The 18,998-nt window shown below is 55.7% G+C and overlaps 1 protein-coding gene across 2 annotated transcripts in view; it reads right to left on the minus strand.

Annotated features, from left to right (window-relative positions):
* Positions 1-18,998, minus strand: part of SCUBE1 (signal peptide, CUB domain and EGF like domain containing 1) — a 137,141-nt gene that overhangs the window by 70,542 nt on the left and 47,601 nt on the right. For both annotated transcript variants that reach the window (XM_066358614.1, XM_066358613.1), the window contains exon 4: positions 11,443-11,577. In XM_066358614.1, the coding sequence (XP_066214711.1) occupies positions 11,443-11,577 (135 nt within the window). The remainder of the gene's footprint in view (positions 1-11,442; positions 11,578-18,998) is intronic.

Raw genomic sequence — 18,998 nt, forward strand, 5'->3', positions numbered from 1 at the left:
CTGCATCCATGTCCCTTAACCACCCGGGAAGGGAAGGCAAGTGGGAACAGCAGAGCAGGGAGAAAGGAACAATTACCTTGCTCTGCCCTCCTAGCCCCCCTCGCCCCCCAACTTGAGAGGAAAGGATTTCCCTCCCCTTCCACCTCATCAATAGAAGATTATAGAGCACAAGAGGAGGCTGGAGCCTAGGGGGTTGGCAGGAACAGATCAGACCCAGGAGCTATCCCAGCCACACAGGGAAAAACAAACAGGCTCCCACGTGCTTTGAAGGAGAGCTGCAAGGCCCTTCCTCAGAGGAGAGGTGCAGAATCCGCGCAGGGGCAGGACTGCCCATGTGCGTGCTTTGGGTATGTTATCTCACTAATTCCCCCAACCACCCAGGGGGCTGATATGTCACAGTGTCCCCCATCCTTAACAGATAAAAAGCACTGAGCCACAGAAAGTTAAAACTGAGGTGAGGTGAAGGCTGGATGTAGGGGGCAGACCCAAAGCAAGACAGAATGGAGGCAGCTCTGAGCTGCCAGACAGGCCAGCCGGAAACTCCCCTCAGGCTGACGGCAGCCCCGGCTCCATTGCTGCCCGCCCCCATCCCCTGCCACCGGCCACTAAGCACTTTACATGAGTTATCCCTTTAAGCCTCATGACCATTAAAACATTTTTTTCCCATTGATTTGAGAGAGACAGAGAGTTTTTTACTTAGTCATTCCATTTAGTTGTGTACTCATTGTTTCTTGTACGTGCCCTGACCGGGGGTCGAACCCGAGACTTCTGGTACGCCGAGTCGACGCTTTATCCACTGAGCCACCTGACCAGGGCCTCATGACTGCTTTGCAAAGTAGATGCCGTTATCCTCATTTTGCAAGTGAGGAGAGTAGGGTGAAGAAAGGCTTGGCAATTTGCCCAAAGGACACGGAATGGAACAGGTGCATGGGAACCTGTGCTCACCGGGGACTACAGAGGCAATGGGCATCCATGTCCAGAGAAGGGGCAGGGAAGCCTGACTTTCCCCCACGGTGACGGGAGTACTGGATAACCTAGCCAGGCCCCGGCCTCCCTGGCTCCATCCACATTTCCACATTCTGTCTCTCCAAGCCCATCACAATGCCAGCTTCTCCAAAATGCCCAATTTCTCACCCCAGCCCTAGCCGAATCAGGAAGCAGCATCTCTACACTCCTCAGGCCCCTGTCTGAGCTTGCTGAGGGCGGGGCATACCTGTTCATTTCCAGCACCGGGCCCAGCGCCAGGCCTGGCAGAGAGGAGAGAGCGCAGCCCTTCACAGTATCAGTCTGCAAAGGAAGCAGCATTATCCTCACTTTATAGAGTTCAGAGAGGTTAAGCAATTTGCCCATGGTCCCTTGAGTAGGACCTGGTAGAACAAAAACTTGAACCCTGTTAGACCTGCCCTTCTCCTGCTGCACAGCAAACTTTCTAGAGCATACACCTTCCCTTTCATACACCCCACCCCACCTAGTGCACACAGCGTCAGGCTGAAAGTTCTCAATGTGGCACTCAAAGGCCTCCTGACTGCCACTCCCGCCACGGCCTGGTGACAGCGGTGCTCTGCCGTCAGCCTGCCCTCGCTTCTCACTGTGGTGCCTTTGGGAATGTACCTCCTTTTGCTTGGGACACAGTCCCTCTGTTCTCTGAATGGCAGTTTCTGACTAGATAGTTGAGATTCTCTTTGATACCACCTCTTCTAGGAAGCCCTCCTTGTTTCCACCCTTCCTGCAAATCCGTAGGCTGGATTAGGGGCCCGGTGGGGGCCTCCATGCATACTTTTTCTCAAAGCATGCACCACACTGATTGGAACTTCTGGGTCTGCTGGGTCTTCCCCACCAGACTGGGGCTCCTTGAGGAGCCAGACCCCAAGCCCAAGTCACACCTTTGCCCTCCAAGCTCTGTACAGTACCTAGCCCTGAGTGAAGCCTAAGAAATGTTTGTCCAACCCAACTGTGCTGGTGAGGGCTTGGCCATTCTGGGCTTTGGTCTCTGTATCAGAACAGGGCCAATATGTAGGCAACAGGGTGCATCTCTCTGAAGGCTCAGGCCCTTGTCTGATCCGCCCCGACCCCCTAATTACACTCCAACAGCATCTGTACCTGGAATTCCAGGTATGGCTGGGATGCCGGGCAGCTGGCTGCCCCGGACTAGACCCCCAGCTGACACGAGCCCAGCCCATACCAGGCTGCAGCCCAAAGGGCAGCCCCAGCTGGGAGATGGGAATGATGAGGACTGTGGCTTCCACTTACCCAGAGCTCTTCAGTGCTCACTGGGTAGACAGGCACTGTGTCCATGGCAGATGGACACAGGGGGAGCTGAGACTGTGGCTGGCTCCTGGCATCCCAGCTGAGAGCAGAGGTTGTGGACTGGCCTGCCCTCTCAGAAAACAGGGTGGACACCAGCCTCCCAACCCTGGTGCCCTGACTAGTCCTGGCCCTGGTAGCCCTGGGAAGCTGCCTCCATCAGTGAGGCAGGAGGGAGCCTGTCTGACAGCCGAAGGGACCACACGCAGTCTGTGCAGGTGTGGGTGGGCAAAGGACCACGAGAAGAGACCCCAGCTCTGCTTCACATCCCCATTCTGGCCATTTAAGGAGTGTGGCTTGGAACCTGCTCAGCTTCCTCCTTTGGCATGGAGGAAGAAGATCATTAAAGGGTAATAAAGAGTGAAGGCTCCAGCTCAGGGTCCCCTGACAGTTACCTCAAGACACAGGTGATTCCCAGCAAGGGCTGACCTGTCGCTTCACCCCCACTGGGGGACTCTGCAGGGCTCCTCCTGGCAGAGCCTCTCCTCACCCTGGACCCGCCCAGCAAGGGCTGACCTGTCGCTTCACCCCCACTGGGGGACTCTGCAGGGCTCCTCCTGGCAGAGCCTCTCCTCACCCTGGACCCGCACCCCTCCATCCCCTCCCGGGCTAACCTTCCCTCCTCTTCCTGCCTCTGAAGTTCCCAGGCTGGTCACTAGGCGGCACCATGTGTACGTCCATGTCTCTGAGGCCCAGGTGCTGGGACCACAGAGGCCCAGAAGACTTTCGTCCCTCCTGAGGCTAGAGATGCTCTTCCCTCTCTAGGGCTGCCCGATTTAGCAGCAAAAACATAGGATGCCTTGTGAAAGTGGAATTTCAGATAGAAAACAGGTACTTCCTGGGTATAAATATGTCCCAAATGTTGCATGGCTCATACTTAAAACAAAAGAGTATTCATTATCTGAAATCCAGATTCAAGTAGGTGTCCTGTATTTTATCTGACAACCCTATCCCTCCCTCCACGGGGACCCTAAAGGAAGCATGGGGGAACATTCAACTCACATAGGTCCCATGGGGGCCATGGCCTGCCCGTCGCCAGGGACAAGTCTGTTCTTGCCTCCTGACAGGTGACCAGATAGAGGAAGCCCAGGTGCGGGAGGGGCCAATGTGCTGTCTTGAGAGTATTCCCAAAGAAGCCCCTGGATACCTGGGAGGAGAAGCCGAGAACTCTGGGGCCGTGCTGGCAGGAGAGTCTCTAAGGACACGAGCAGCTCCCTGGCACCAGGCTGGTGCCCCTCCTCCCCAGGGGCTGTCCTGGATCTGCCCCAAACTAGCGGTGCCTGCTGCCCTGACCTGCATCTCCGTTCCCTCCTAAGCACAGAGGGGTGGCAGCTGTTACTTCCCAGGGCTCAAAGGATTATCAAGGGCTTGTATACAGTAGGAACTCAATAAATGTTGAGAACCTTTCCCTTTCCCAAGAGCTTGTATCAAGGGCAGGTACAACCAACCCCCTCTGGGAACTTATGTGATTCCCACCCTTCCTTCAACCTGGCACAGACTGCTGAGCCGTCACCTCCCTAGGCAAACAGACGTGTGTGTTCACAGTGGGTCAGCCACCAGGACGGGGCCATGGGAACAGGTCAGCAGGAGAAGTGCTCCAGAAGAGGAAGCAGCTCACGCAGAGGCAGGGCGGCGTGAGCTGGGGAGCAGGGACGTGGGCACTGCTGCCGGAGAGGCCTCAGCTGACCCCCAGGCAGCACGCAGCCCAGGAGCGAGCCCAGGCGAGCCCAGCGGCGGGGCGCCCAGCCAGACCACGGCTGAACCACAGGGCCTGAGCACGTCCTTCCTGGCCGCTGCGCGTGCTGCTCAGTGTGAGGGATGTGAAAGCATTTTGTGAAATCAGTGCCACACAATTCAGATATTATCTCCCTGAGGAGATGAAGCCAATCCCCTTTCGCTTCCATTTGGCACTTCTGTCCTGCTCCCTACTCTGAACTGGACGTAAGAAACCCATCTGTGCCCTCACAGGAGCTCACACACCCGTCCCGAGAGAGAGGGCTGAGTCACGCAGTCACGTGGTGTATGTGGAGAGCAAGACAGGCCTGCCTATGAGTCAGAGAGGGCTTCCCAGATGATGGGAAGCACACTGGGTTTTGAGGCATGATGAAGAGCTGTCATGGAAGTGAAGGGCTGTGGAACGGCCTGGAGGCAGAGGAAACAGTGCATATCCAGGCCCACAATCGGTAAAGGCACATGCAACAGGGCTCAGGGCTCGCTGGCCACAAGGAGAACAGCAGGCAGGTGGGGTCTGGGGAGGAGCCGCCCTGTGGAAGGCAGTGAGGGTAGTGCTTCGGCGTGGGAGAGGCAAGGGTTTGCTGTGGCTGCATCATGATGTGCACAGCGTGGAGAGGAGGCACGGGAAGGTCCTGAGCTGGGCATGACATGGCCAGTGTGTCTAGAACAGAGGCTCCGGCTGTTGTCTGAGACTGGGCGGGACAGGGAGAGCCGGAGGCTGCTGCTGCACTAACTCAGCGGAAGGGTGAAGCGCAGACCCTGTGCCGCAAGGGGCCCCAGGCTGCCAGGCAACCCCTGCTTCCGCCCTTCCACCCATCTGCTCGTTCGGTATCGTTGGTTTTAGGAGTCAGTCAGATGGGGTTCACATCTTGACTGTACTATTTATTCTCTATGTACAAATCTCTTTGTTTCTTAGCCTACATTTTCTCACCTGCAAACTGGGGGTAACAGCAGCTACATGGCACAGGGTTGTTTGCATGATCTGATTACTCATGTCAGAGTCTGGGGACAGTGTTTGGCAATGGTGATACCCAATGACAGCTGACAGTCACTAGGGAACATAGTGTGTATACATATCACCTTATTTCAATCCTCATAAACAATTCTATATTGACTACTAATGTTTGTCCCTTTATACAGATAAACTAAGGCCTCAGGACCTGTGGCCTAGAAAGGAGCCAGGGCCAGGGCCAACTACCTCTTGGCCTGCTGCTTGCCCTCTTCCCTGTACTGTCCACACTGGGAGGCCCGAGGGTCTGCAGCACGCAGGAAACCTCCACTGCTAACACTGGGAAGTAAGGACTGGGGGCCCCGTAGGGCTGCCTGGCCAGGCTGGCTGGAGGCCAGGCCCGGAGGAGGGCATGAGGCTGGCTCACCAACAGCCAAAGGAGTTGTTTATGGGGTGGGAGGCTCGTAAAATATAATGGGCTGGATTTATTGTCCCCGCCTCACGGGCCATTCCGGCCTGCACAGGGCCAGGACAGGCCTTCACCAGCAGCACCATGAATCTTCTGCTAAATGCGAGGGCTGCTTATTCTCCTGCCCACCTGGTCTGCAGCAGGCAGTGGGTACGGGGAGTCCACCCCACTCTCTAGTCTGGCTAGCCCACCCCAAGGAGCAGCTAGAGGGGAAGTTCTGAGGCTGGGGTGTGGTCACACTGGCTCACCTCATTTAAAACAGACCATTTCCAGCCACTTACACCCACAGGGGACTCAGCACCCACAGCTAATGATGGAAAGCCTTAGAAGAGGGTAGGGCTAGGGGATGCCCAGGCCGTGCAGGAGTCAGGTGGGGGCCCCTGGTCAAGGCCTGGCCCAGACCCACCACGTGGGAATCCTGTCCTGGGAGCCATGGGGAGCCTGTCCACCAGGCATGCTGACAGGGTCCTGGGCATCTTGGGAGAGGCTGTGGGGCTCTGTCCACAGGCACAATCACTCAAGTCTGGAGGCAGGCTGGAGCAGAGTTGCCTCTGTCATCAGAAATCTGTCCCCCGTACTGAGAACTGCCCCTCGGTGTGGCCAGGACAGGTTTTCCCTCCTGCAGCGAGGATGACAGCTTGCCCCAAGTATTTTCCAGGGTAGCTGTGAATAACCAGGTGATGGGGAGTATAAAGACCCCGTGAGCTGCAGAAGGGAGGGGATGGGCCTAACAGAGGCACTTGCTGGCTGAGGTGGGACGGGGGCCAGCGTGGTGTCCAGTCTGACTGCAGGCAAAGGGCAAGTGAGAGCAGGAGCAGCCGGATGGAAGACAAAGTCCAAAGGAAGGTCAAGGACCAGCCTGGAGGAGCATGGGGGAAGGGCCCAGGACCAGGGCTGGGACAGGGCAGAGACAGCAGCTGGCCCTGGAGGCGGCTGAGCACTGGCTCTCTGCCTTGACCCAACCCCAGGGGTCTGTATCCAAAATCTCCTCAGTGACCCTGGACAAGGAGTCCGCCCAGCCAGTCGCAAGGTGGTCTGGGCTTTGAGCAGTGGGCTCAGGTCCCAAGGCAAAGCCTCCTCCAAGGCATCTTGCCATAGCTGACTCGAGTGGGGTGCCGTACAGGGCCTCTACCCTGCGCCCTGCACCTAAGAGTCTGGGTGCTGGGTGTGCTGGGTGGAGGAAGCCTGGCTCGGAAGGCTGCCACTCAGCAGCATGCTCTTTTCTTTGCTGACTGAGTGAGCAAGCATTCTCTTCTGCTCCTGTGGCAGGATCCCTCTGCCGGATCCTGCACACGCTGTCTAGTCAGCTCCTGTCTTTGCGTCCGCCTCCGCGATAGTCTGTGGGTTCTGGGAGGACATGTCCTGGCACAAAGGTGGGGCTTCTGAGCACTGCCCACAGAGTGGTATGGAGAAACCCAGCTCCCTTCCCAAGCCGGGTCACATGGTCACTGAAGAGCCGTACCCATGGCAGAACGCTGCTGCCCCCAAGCCCCGGAACACATGCAGGGAGATGAGAAACTTCCTTCAAGTATCCCAAGTCCCTGACCCCCATGAAGCGCCAGATGCTTGAGCTTTCCTTAACACCAGTCAACTCTCGGCCATTTACTTGGGCCCCAGGTTGGGGCCACACCTCGGCCAGCTGATCAGCAAGGACGCAGGCACCTGCACTTTGCATACGCAGTCCCTGAACACGTGTGTGTCAGGACGCAGAACAAGCATGCTGAGCAGGACCTATATTTTCAACCTCATGGAAAGGAGAGATTGGCTGGTCCGGCATTGAGCCTCCAGACTCCCTTCTAGGTTCTCTGAAGAGAACAAGGCCCCACCCTGCCCAGAGCCAACCACTACTGAAATATCTCACACCTCTGTGAAACGGCGGAACAGGCTGAGCCCCTCCACACTGCTGCTCAGGGCCCATGCTGATTGCCTAGCCCTCCACGCCACGCCATGCCACGCCACGCCACGCCACGCCAGGTCAGAGTGCACAGACATGACACACGTTTAAGAAAAAAGAGCGGGCATGTGAGAGGGAGAAAGCCTGGAGGTGCTGGCTGCTCTGTGGCCCGTCCACTCTGAGACTGGAGAGGCCCCAGGCACATGACCAGATGAGGGGCAGTGGAGGCTGGGACTGCCCTGGCCTGGCCGTCCCAGGCTGTGGTGCTGAGGAAAGACTGTTAGTGCTTGCTGTGTCAGAGGCTGAGTGGGAGGCTAGTGTGGGCTGTAGGGCCAGAACCAGCGCCTGGAGGCACAGAGCAGAGAGAGATAAGCCAGGAGCTCGGGGTCTCCTCCCACCCAGTGCTGGGACAAAGGAACAGCCTCTGTCCCCAAATCAGGCCCAGGTTCTGGAGGCTGCCTACGTGAGTCACTGCTCCATGGCAGCCACTGCCCCTGATGGCTCTGAAGCATTTCCCCAAAAGGATCCCTCACTCACTTGGGAGGGGTTACTGGTCCCAACCTACAGACAAGGAGCCCCGGAGGGGCAGGAGTGACTGCAGAGGCCACGTGGCCAGGGGAGATGAAGAACAGCTGAGAACCTAAAGCTCCCAACCCCAGCCTGGCCAGATTCATATGCTTTAGGCCAGGGTTTGTGTTGGTGCCTGGGAAGTGGGGCCACTCTGAAGGGCTGAGCCCTGTGGCCTTACTGCTTGGCCAGGAGCCTGGACTGACCTTGGCTGACCTCACTTATGCAGCCGTCCACCTCTAATCAAAACCAGCCTGCATGTTTCTTCTCTTGCTCAGGGGAAGCTCCAAAGAGCCACCAGGCATCAGGAAGAGTCAGGTGACAAGAGGAATCTGAACTCATCAACCCTCCCAGGAGCCAAAGGGATCAGAAGTCACTTAGGTGCAAAACAAACTAGTGCTTAGCACTAGTTCTTAGTGCTAACCACCCTGGTTCTGAGTGCTAACAATCATTACTGTGGCTCACACCCAATTACAATGATTGTGGGCAATTGTCATCACTTACAAAGGCTCAGGAGAGGCTGCTTGCCCAGTCACCCCGGCCCCATCTCCACCCACAGCCATTAATAAGTGGCCGGCCCATGTCCCATGTACTTGACCTATCCTCTTCAGACCTTCCACATGGCCTTTGGGAACCCTGGAAATGCTGCCATTTGTTCTTCCTGAGGTAGCCAAGATGTCTGCTGTTATTTAGACTGATTCATTGTCTAGATTTGAAAATTAGGAGATTCATACAAAAGTCCTAATAAAGGAAGACTTATTTAATCAACATGCTGGTTAATAGCGATTGGAGTTGAGGCCCCCAAATGTGAATTCTGGTTAAATTTTGATCCCTGGCTTTAAGTAAAAACCTGGACCTGGCCACCAAGGGCTTTGGGTGGGGTGCTGCATGAGGGCTTGAGGCTCTATTACACACAGAGGCAGATTTAACGGCGGGTGCACCAGGCGTGCACCCTGGGTTGCAACTTCTGGAGGGCCCCGCAAAACCCCAACTTTACACTTTTTCCTAATGACACTAAGTTTGGTTTCATATGTGCAATTTTAACATTAATAGTACATAGTACATAATATTTTTTATTTATTTAAAAATATGGTTAACATGTATTTTTGTTTTCCTTGTGTCTCTTTTTTAAGGGGACCAATATTTTCTTCTGTGCCTGGGGCCTCAACCGACCTTAATCTGCCTCTGACCGCACAGTTAATTGGAGGCCCAGTCCCTGAGTGTCTGAGTTCCCCTGGACGTTTTCCACTCTCTCTTCCAGCACCGTTTCCTCCCCTCTGCTGAACCAGCTGCCAGGGTTGCCCTCTGCACGGAATCCAAACTCCTGCCTCGGTCCCAGCCTCATGGGCTCTGGCCCTGCCAAGCTCTCCTCCTCCTGAGCTCCTCTCCCTTTGGCTCCCTCCCACCTTTCATTCTGCTTTTCACACCAGCTTGGCCCAGAGCCACTGCAGGGCCTTAGCACACACCCTGCCTGGCATGCGCCCCCAACTCCTCCCATGGCTGCTCTCACCCACCAATTGGTTTCAGCTCATGTGTGGCTTCCTCAGAGAAGTGTCCAGTGCCTGCTGATTTCTGTCTCTCTCTCCACCCTGTTTCTTTCCTGATCATCTCATCGCATCACAGTTAGTGACCTGGGCTGGAATCTTGACTCTGCCAGTTCCCTACATGCAGTTCCCCTAATGCAACTAGTCTGGCTTCCTCACCTGTCACAGAGTCATAGTATCTCCACCTCACCAGGCCGCTGTAAGGGCCCAGCTCAGAGTAAGTGCATAACCCCATAGCCGCCATTGTGGCCGCTCCCAACTCACCATGCCCCCCCATCCTACCTCTCTTGGCTGATGCCGCGGTCTCCTTTGTAGCAGCCCTAGCACAACGATACTGACAGGTCAAACCAGGAACCACTATAAATAGGACGTGGCCGCCATCGCATCATGCTTGCTTTCCCTTCCTGTGCCCGCCTTCGCTTCACCTGGAGTCCTGCCCGTGGGAAAGCCATTCTTCAAAGGAACAGAGCACACACTAACCCTGCTGGAAAAGGGGCTCCGGCCACCCTGGCCTCAGACACTTTACAGCCTGCTCAGAGCAGTCACCCTATAAAGCCCTCCTTTATGAAAGCAGGACTCCCTCCCACCACCAACACTCACTCTCTTCTCTATAAATCTGTTTCTTATAAAACTTGATTTGGGCCCAGTGTCCTCATGTGGGGCAGCTTGACCCCAGAGCCCCACAGCTGGGAGGTCTTATAAGGGGCAAACTGAGCCTCCTGCGTGGGCTGCCGGGGAAGCCGGGACAGCACGCCTGGAGCGCCGGCCAAGCAACCGCAGGGCTTGGCCTCTCCGTCCTTCTGGGCACACGGCGGTGCTGGGGATTATCGGGTCCGTCCTGTCTTTGAGCAAACTGCCTAAACAAATTCTAAGAATTTTAAGGAGTTCAGCAAAGTAGTTCTGACTAATTACCCTGGGTTTTGTACTTTCTGTTGTATTTTCTTTCTCAAGAACTACTTTCAAATAAAAACCACGCCCACCACAGACTTCTGTCGGCGTCAGTGCGTGGTGGGCACTTTACATGCAGGATCCCATTCCATCCCCCAAAGACCATGCAGGGCACATTCCACCTTCTGGACGAGGAAGCTAAGGTTCTGAGCCCGCTGTGGGGCTGTCCTGTCCTCCTTGCACATCTCTCTTGACCACACAGAACTCCAGGTCTTAGGGGCTCCAGCTCTTACCCTGCCCTCGGCCTGCATGGGGACTCCGGACCTGGCCATGCTCTTCAGCATACAGGCCTCTTGCCTTTGCAGATCTGCTCCACCACCTGGAAGCCCCTCTCCTCTGAGCATGCAAGTCCTGGCTTCTGGCCACCATGTTTCACCTCGTAGCCCAGTTGCTTCGGGCTCAAACTATGGCCATCATTGCCCTGATACCAAAGACCTTCACCTGCTGGACTCAGATGTCCCCAGGCTACCTATGCAGTCTAGCTAGTCAGGAATTTTCCCAGGTCCCCTTGCCTGGCCCCAGGCTGGCTGGCCATCCCATTTGGCCTCCAGGGGCAGCAGGCCCCGACCACAAAGACCCGTCCCTGGCAGGAGACCCAGTGAACACACAGCAGATAGTACTCGATGTTGCCAGACTCACAAAGACTGAGCCATTGTCACTCAGCCTGGCCCGGTCTTGAGTCTCCCCTTGGGGAAGGGGACCATGGAGAGCAGAGCCCCACTCTTCCTGGCCACAGCCAGTCCCCAGTCCAGAAAGGAAAATAGCTTCTCTGGTCACATCTGTCCATGTATGGCTGGCCCTACCTTATCTCTAAATAAAAACATCAAGAATACCAACAGCCCTGGTAAGTGGCAGAGGGGCTGAGAGGCGTCCCACACAGAACCGGCCCAGAGCACAGCAGCCACTCAAGCCACCACCCAGGTTCCCTGCCTGACCCCGAGGTCCCCACAATCAAAACATGGAGCAGAGGGTGTGTGGGGACCTCTGTCTCTGTGGCAGTGGGGAGCGGTGGGCCCGCAGAGGCGGTACTCACCATTGGAGCGGTGGATGCAGGTGTGCTGGTTGTCGCTGAGGAAGAAGCCACTGTGGCACTGACACTCGTAGCTGCCCATGGCATTGACACAGATCTGCTGGCAGCCACCATTGTTGTCCTGACATTCGTCTACATCTGCAGAAGAGAAACACGGGGAGAAAAGGAATCGCACCTAGAGCTGGAAGCGAGGGGGCGACAGCTCCCCAGACTGCATGGAGGGCTCCCTTGCGCCCCCCATGCGGTCCCCTACGGTGCGCTATGCAGACACTCCACAGTGACAACCCACAGAGTCAGTCCACAGAGGCAGACTGCTGACCTGACTCTCTGTGTGCCCGGCACCCTACCTATACTAACTCCTCTAATCCTCACAGCAACCTTGTCAGTCAGATCTAAGTGCTAACTCATTTAATGGATAAGGAAACTGAGGTAGAGAGGCAAAGCCACCTGTCCATGGTTGCACAGAGGCAGGATTCAAAATCTGGGCTCTCACTGATACCCCGCCCCTCAGCCCTGGAAGACTGTGCAACCCACACCTCTACCCCCGACACACAGAGCCTCGCCAACAAACTCCCCCGCTCCTCCATTTTCAATCACACGTCAGATTTAGAACCAGAAGCACAAGACCTTGAAGCCAGGAAGAGGGCAGCCTGCTAAACTCCTGCTGCCCAGGCTTTCAGCCTTGCAAATTGATTTCAAAAGCCCAGAGACTGGGAGGTTTTGAAAGGGCCCTGACCCCTGGCTGCTGGGACTGTGCGGAAGGCTGCCAAGCGGTCTTTCCCACTCTCCGGGAGAGACAGACCTCAGGGCGACACTCATTTCTGACCAGAGGCTGCTGGCACAAAGGGTGCTATTGGCTGAAAAGAGTCTTTATGGAGTTCTGGTCTGGAACAGAACAGCATGTTTCAATTACCAAAGTCATAACCCCCTACACTGTCAGTTTGTTTAATGAAAGAAGGGCTTCTTAAACCTTAATGTGCCATGTCTGTATTGTCATTTTAATAGGCAAATATATGAAACCACAAAGGCAACACGAGCTACTGGCTGCTTCTAGCCAATACTGAACCCCCAACACACACACACGCACACACACATGCACACACATGCACGTGCATTCACATGCACACACACACACTCTCCCATCTGCATTAAGCTTTTTATACAGTTCTTTTAAACATAGGCATCTTTTACTCCTGAAATCAAAAGGATGTGAGAGGGAAAGAGCCTGGCAGAGTAGCCTGCACTGAGCTGGGGAGCCCCCCCTCCCCCCACACACTGTGTCAGCTGGGTCCCCCTCAGCCTTCAGGAAACAGGCCACTTCCCCACCCAGAAGACCCGCGGCTACCTCTGAGGCTGACTGCCAGGCAGGTCATTATTCTCCAGCAAGCTCAAATGTCAGCCTGGCGGCCAGGAGGGAGGCAGAGCTCTGAACTCTACAAGCCACCACAGCTACAGCAAAGACAGTAGCGGTAGTCTTGCTGAGAGGAGCCTGGGGTAGGAGGCTGGGGAGCACAGGGGGGGATTATTCTGAAAATCTTTCTCTACTCAAAAAAATCTTATGGATGGCTCCTCCCTAAAGGCTCAGGGCCAGTGTGGCCTTTGCTGGGGGCACCTCCCCTCGCACCCCGGTGGTGCCTGCCTTTGGGGCCTGTCCCCCACCATGACAGCGTGAAGCCAGGTGCTGTGTCCTGTTCATTCTATCAGCAACAACACAAATCTAACGTTCCTCGAGTGTCCATGATGTGTCAGAAATGGGGCCTCATGAACATCAACTCACTTGGTCTTTGCAGCACCCTGGGGGATACATTGCATTACCGACTTTACTGTCCAAATGAGGACACCGAGGCAGACAGCTGAAGTAGCTTGAGTAGGGTCACGCAGTTGCTCAGGGTGAAGGCAGGACTTAAATCCGCAGTTCAGCTCCTGAGTCCATGCCTGGCCCCCTGCTATGCTGATCCCCAGGTGCAAATGAAGGCCAGAGCTAGCCTCCCCTGAGCAACAGGGAGAACATGCCAGTGTACCTACGATTAGTCCTGCCTCTGCCCAACAAGACCCCATGGAGGCGCCCACCTGCTGGCACACACGTAACACTGAGATTTGAACACGGTCACTCGGTGCAGACCTCCCTTTCAGTCACAGTCCCATTCTTCCCGTGGTTCTCAGATTCTTTGCTTGGCATCTCCATTTCTGCAGCCCTAGTAAAGGTCCATTGGTAAAACAAATACAACAGATATAGGCCCTCAAACACTAGACTCATGGTGTGGACATGCTCCTTTGACCCCACCATAAAGGGCTTCCCTGGTGCCACCCGACTGGCTGACCCACCTCCTGCCCTCACTGCTAGGCACCAAAGGCGTTGATGTAACTCATCCGTGAGCCCTCCATGAGCTGGCAGGGCGCTGGGTCTTGGAACAGAGCTGTTTACATGAGCAGGGAACAACCCGCCAGCACTGAGGAAGAATGTGAAACAAACAAATGCAAGGCCTGTAAACATTTCTCTGCCCACTCCCAAAGGACAAAGCCCAAGATTAGCAGGAGGGAAGAGGGGGTGCTCCCTCTGTACCATTTCCCACTGTGGTCCAAACACAGGCCTCCCCCCCACAAGGTAATCAGGAAATCACAGCTGCAGAATCCCTTTGGTCGCCTGCAGTCCTTACCAACTTCTCTAGGGGCTGGATTAAGGACCTGAGACCCACCTCACACCCCCATGTCCTCAGTCCTCCGAATGGGACCCACAGTGAGGTCTAATGAGTGACCAACTGGAGCAGCTGGGTCCGTGAGATGGTTGCCCACCGGCCTAGGACAGACCAACTTCATCTGGAGGCCCTCCCCAGGCCCAGCCCAGCATGGTAGGAAACACTTAGCTCCTGGGCCCTCCTGAGTGGGTCAAGCCTAGTACACTCTAACCTTTGCCCCCAGGACTTGGCACATTTTATTTTGAGAGGTGCCCATGGCAAGGAAGAAGCCTACACCTGGCAGGCAGGTGATCTGAGCTCTGCCCCTACTCTTGCCCCAGGAGGATCTGCAGAATATATCCTCAGGAAGCCTCACAGTCCTCTTCCTTCTGTCCTGTGGAACTGACTGCCCATGCATGGATGTGCCCACGTGGGAATCCCACCCTACAGCCATGTCCCCCCAGAAATGAGCATCAGGAATGCTGGGGTGGGGCTGGCAGTCTCTAGCATGAATAACAGCACTCATAACTGTCATACCTAACTGATGGCCAGGCCCCGGCTCGGACACCCAGGTGTTACCCTAATAAATCTGCCCAGCACCCCACACGGGGGCACAGTCTCAGCATTCCGACTCTCAGATGAGAAAACTGAGGCCAAAGAGAGGAGGAGACCTGCCTGAGGCTATAACACAGGCAGAGTAGGTATGAAGCCCAGTGAGCCTGGGTCCAAAGCCCATGCTCTGCTCTTCCGTGATTCAGCTTCTCTGAATGAGTGCCTGGCAGTGAGTAAGTTCCCTGGGCATCTATGCTGACAAACCTCCTCTGATCCTATGCATGCTCATGTCTCCAAAACCCAGTGCAAGCCCTGGCCGGTTGGCTCAGCGGTAGAGCGTCAGCCTGGCGTGCAGGGGACCCGGGTTCGATTCCCGGCCAGGGCACATAGGAGAAGCGCCCATTTGCTTCTCCACCCCCCCCTTCCTCTTTGTCTCTCTCTTCCCCTCCCGCAGCGAGGCTCCATTGGAGCAAAGATGGCCTGGGCGCTGGGGATGGCTCCTTGGCCTCCGCCCCAGGCGCTAGAGTGGCTCTGGTTGCGGCAGAGCGACCCCCCGGAGGGGCAGAGCATCGCCCCCTGGTGGGCAGAGCTTCGCCCCTGGTGGGCGTGCCGGGTGGATCCCGGTTGGGCGCATGCGGGAGTCTGTCTGACTGTCTCTCCCTGTTTCCAGCTTCAGAAAAATACAAAAAAAAACAACAACAAAAAAACCACCAACAAAAAAAAAACCCAGTGAAAAAGCCCCCTCCTCCCTGAAGTCTTCCTGGTGCCCAGCAGAATTCGCTTCTCCCTGGCTCTCAGATCAGATGTACCTTTGTTCTCACCTTCCTTCCTCTGTCCCGGACCTTGGGCTTGATCATCCTGTCTCTGCTCTGGACTGAGGACAGACCTAAGTCTCCTTTATGTTCCCATACCCAGGAGAGGGGGTCACGCTCCGTCAGGTGTCAGCAGGAGAAAATGAGTAGGCAGAGGTGTGCTTGCACACAGCAGTGACAGGAGGCTCACTACCATACAAGGCAAGGTCACTGGAGCACAGCACTGTCTTGTTCCTTTTGGGGACTCAGAGGGGGCTCACTCAAGGCTCTCAAGGGCCCTGAGCAAGTTGTTTGTGATCCATGCTCCGTGACCCCTGTGCAGGCTTGGGGAAGGCGAGGAAGGGCTTTGCCTCTGAATCCTGCTGGCAGGACAAGGTCCTTTACCTTTATTTATGGTCATAGCTGAATGTTCCCAGAAGGCAGGGAGCTCCTTAGCATAGGGACTTTGCTACAAAGCAGAGAGGAAGCCCCCCCAGGTTCTGGGGCAGACTCTAGGAGGTTCCTTTTGATTGGCAACAAAAGAACTGAAGGACAGAGCACGGAGAAAGGACCCCCAAAGGTCCTAGCTCTGCAAGGGTGCTGCACGTGCTGCCCGGGCCAGCCAGGTCACCCTCTGGAAGGACCCTGCCTGCCCCCTCCCTGGGTGAACGTGCACCCTCCTCTAACCCACAAATGCACCTCTGCTACCAGGGCTGATGGTGAGTGGTGGGGCTGACAGACCAGGGTGTTGGGAAGGGAGAGGAAGCTGAATTGTGGCTGGTTCCTGATTGGGGGGGGGCTTGGCTGATGGGGCTGGGAGACACCCTCAGAAACAGATCATTCCAGTGTGGTCCACAATGAAAGACAGATGGCCTCGCTCCTTGCGGGCTGCTGCCCAGCCTGAGGCCAGGGCCTGTGCACAGTGAGCACTCGCTCCCTTGGCCACGCTGAGGGAGATTAAAGGTGGGTGGGGAGGAGACTAGGGCAGCACAGAGGACAGAGAGGGATTCTGCTCCATCCAGCTCCGCTCTGCTCCCACCCAGGCCTGAGAACTGTCTTATCTGCGAAGCCCTCTCTCTCCGTCCCTCCCACACATGAGCAGTCACTATGGCTATTGACTTTTCCTCACCGCCTTAACCATCTGTCTCCCCTCCTCTTCCACGGCACAGCCCTGCCTTGGGCTGAGGCTGCTTCCTACAGCCATAGTGTACTCCTCTCCTGCATGCTGGCACCTGGCCTCTACCTCCCAATCCCTGTGGCCACTGTCATGACTACAGCCAGAACAGGCCACAGTGCCTTGGCAACAAAGATCAAGTCCAAATGGGGTCTCTGGGGTCAGGTTTCCCCACCTCCCTCTGCAGTGCCCTGTATAAGCACAGGTCTGGATGCTGGGTGGGGGCACAGAGCCCTCTGCTGTGACTCCTGCCCACTCTGCTCGGTGTGCCAACCACTCATGGACACTGGCCACCGCTCGCCCCAGCCTGCCACTGAAGGGCTGTGTCTAAGACAGGTCCAGGTGCTATGAAGGAGACAGTTGTTTTCCAGCAAGGAGGGTTTCCAGAGTTGACCCCAGAGGCTGGAGGCTCATCTGCTTCCGAAAGGCCTCTGCAGGCCGGACTGTGGTTTGCCCAGGAGGTCTGCTTTCTGGCCCAAGGTGCTGTTGTTTGTTTTTATTAATAGCTGGCTCTTGGTCCTACTTTGGGCCAAGACTCCAGGTTTGCAGTTATTTATAATAACTAGAAATTACTCTGGATCCTGCTTCAGTTGCTTTGTGTTTCCCATGGACCTTTCATGATTTGAAACAGAGATGCTGTTTTCTGCTTGGACCCCACCCATGTTTTCCTGGCTACCAAGTGCCTACTGTGTGTCAGGCCCCGTGCTGGGCTCCAGACCCCAGCTCCCCACACCCCTGAGGGCCCAGGAGCTGAGGCTGAGGCTGAGGCACCAGGCCGTTTTAGGAGCCAAACTTAGCCTCCAGCCTGAGAGCTGCCTCCTGGTCCCCGGGGGCCTGCCCTCCCCCAGCTCCTCTCAGAAGGGAGGCTTAGGCGGAAAAGCCTCTTGGCTATTGAGCGGCTCTTGCAAAATTGCATTTGATGAGTTAAGTGTAAATAAATGAGAACCAGATGGATTAGATTTCGGGTAAAATACACATGGGTCTTAGAGCGCTGGGGCCTGGTTCTGCCGGATCCAGGACACTCCCTGGGCTGTCAGAGGCGCTGCTGGCTCAGGCAGGCCGGAGGTATGACTAGGGTCTCCTGGGGCCTGTCTACTTCCTGGTCTGCTCACCAGCTGGGCCTCCTCTGGGGCTTCTGACTCCGCAGCAGGTCGGCTGGTGTGGAAGACACAGGGTCTCCAGCTGTAGCCCTGATCTGACACTGAGCCCCTCAGGCTAGGCCTGAATCCACGCTCAGGGCTGGGATGAGGTACAGGCATGGTGGGCTGGCTTTCTATACCTCCAAGCCCAGGCTCAGATCCCTAAGGGAGGAGGGAGCCCTGGGGAGGCCTCAGGGTCTGGTCACCACCTCCCTCATCCAGGCCCCACCTTAAGTCTCAGCTGCTGCCTACGGTGATGGCTGAGCAGCACCAAACATCTCTAAGGACCAGGAGTTGCTGTCCAGCTCTGACTGCTGACTGCTCTTCTTACAATAATCTGTATGAGGTCCTCCTGTGACCACTACCTACTTGTCAAGTCACAGCAGCTGTGGTACAAGATTCAGAGAGTAACTTGCAATGTGACCTTGGGCAGGTCGCTTAACCATTTTGGGCCTTAGTTTACCTCTCTATAAATCAGAGGTAATAGTACCAGAAGTTGTTTGGGGAGGTAAAGCAGCAGGCACAGTGCCTGGCACACACACCGCCAATAAGTGCTGGCAACTGATAACAGGGCCATGCAATGCTCCAGGGAGTCCCAGGTGTGAACACTCTAGGGGGACACTGACATCAGAAGGGAATGCTCAGTCTCACCCAGGCCTCACAGTCTCCAGCACAGGGGCTTCAGCTCCGGGAACAACCCCTTCAGACGCAGGTTCTGGCCCGCTCTCCCCCAGTGTCCCCTTCCCTGGGGGGCTCCAGCCAATCAGGTGCTCAACCCAGAGCCCTGCGTGGGAGACAAGCCCTACCCTCCCATGTTCTGCACAAGCTACCGCTTATATTTCTCCCATCACTTATTCTTGTTGAGAGATAATTCATTTAAATAAAATTCACCGCCTTAAAGGGCCCGCTTCACTGGTTTTTAGTGTATTCACATGGTGGTGCGGACATCACCATGACCCAATGCCAGAACACTTCCATCACCCCCAGAAGAGGCCCGGCCCTGTCATCAGCTCCAGTCCTCCCTTCTGCCAGACCCCTACTTTGTCTCTCTACAGATTTGCCTATTTTGGACATTTCATATAAAATATGAAATCATACAACATGTAGCCTTTTCTGTCTGATTTCCGTCACAGAGCATAATGTTTTCAAGGTTCGCCCACATAGGAGCACATGGCTTCATTCCTTTTTGTGTCCAAACACTACTCTGTTGTGCGGACCGGCCCCGGTT

This window comes from Saccopteryx leptura, chromosome 1 (assembly GCF_036850995.1).
Source record: "Saccopteryx leptura isolate mSacLep1 chromosome 1, mSacLep1_pri_phased_curated, whole genome shotgun sequence".
NCBI classification, from domain to species: Eukaryota; Metazoa; Chordata; class Mammalia; order Chiroptera; family Emballonuridae; genus Saccopteryx; species Saccopteryx leptura.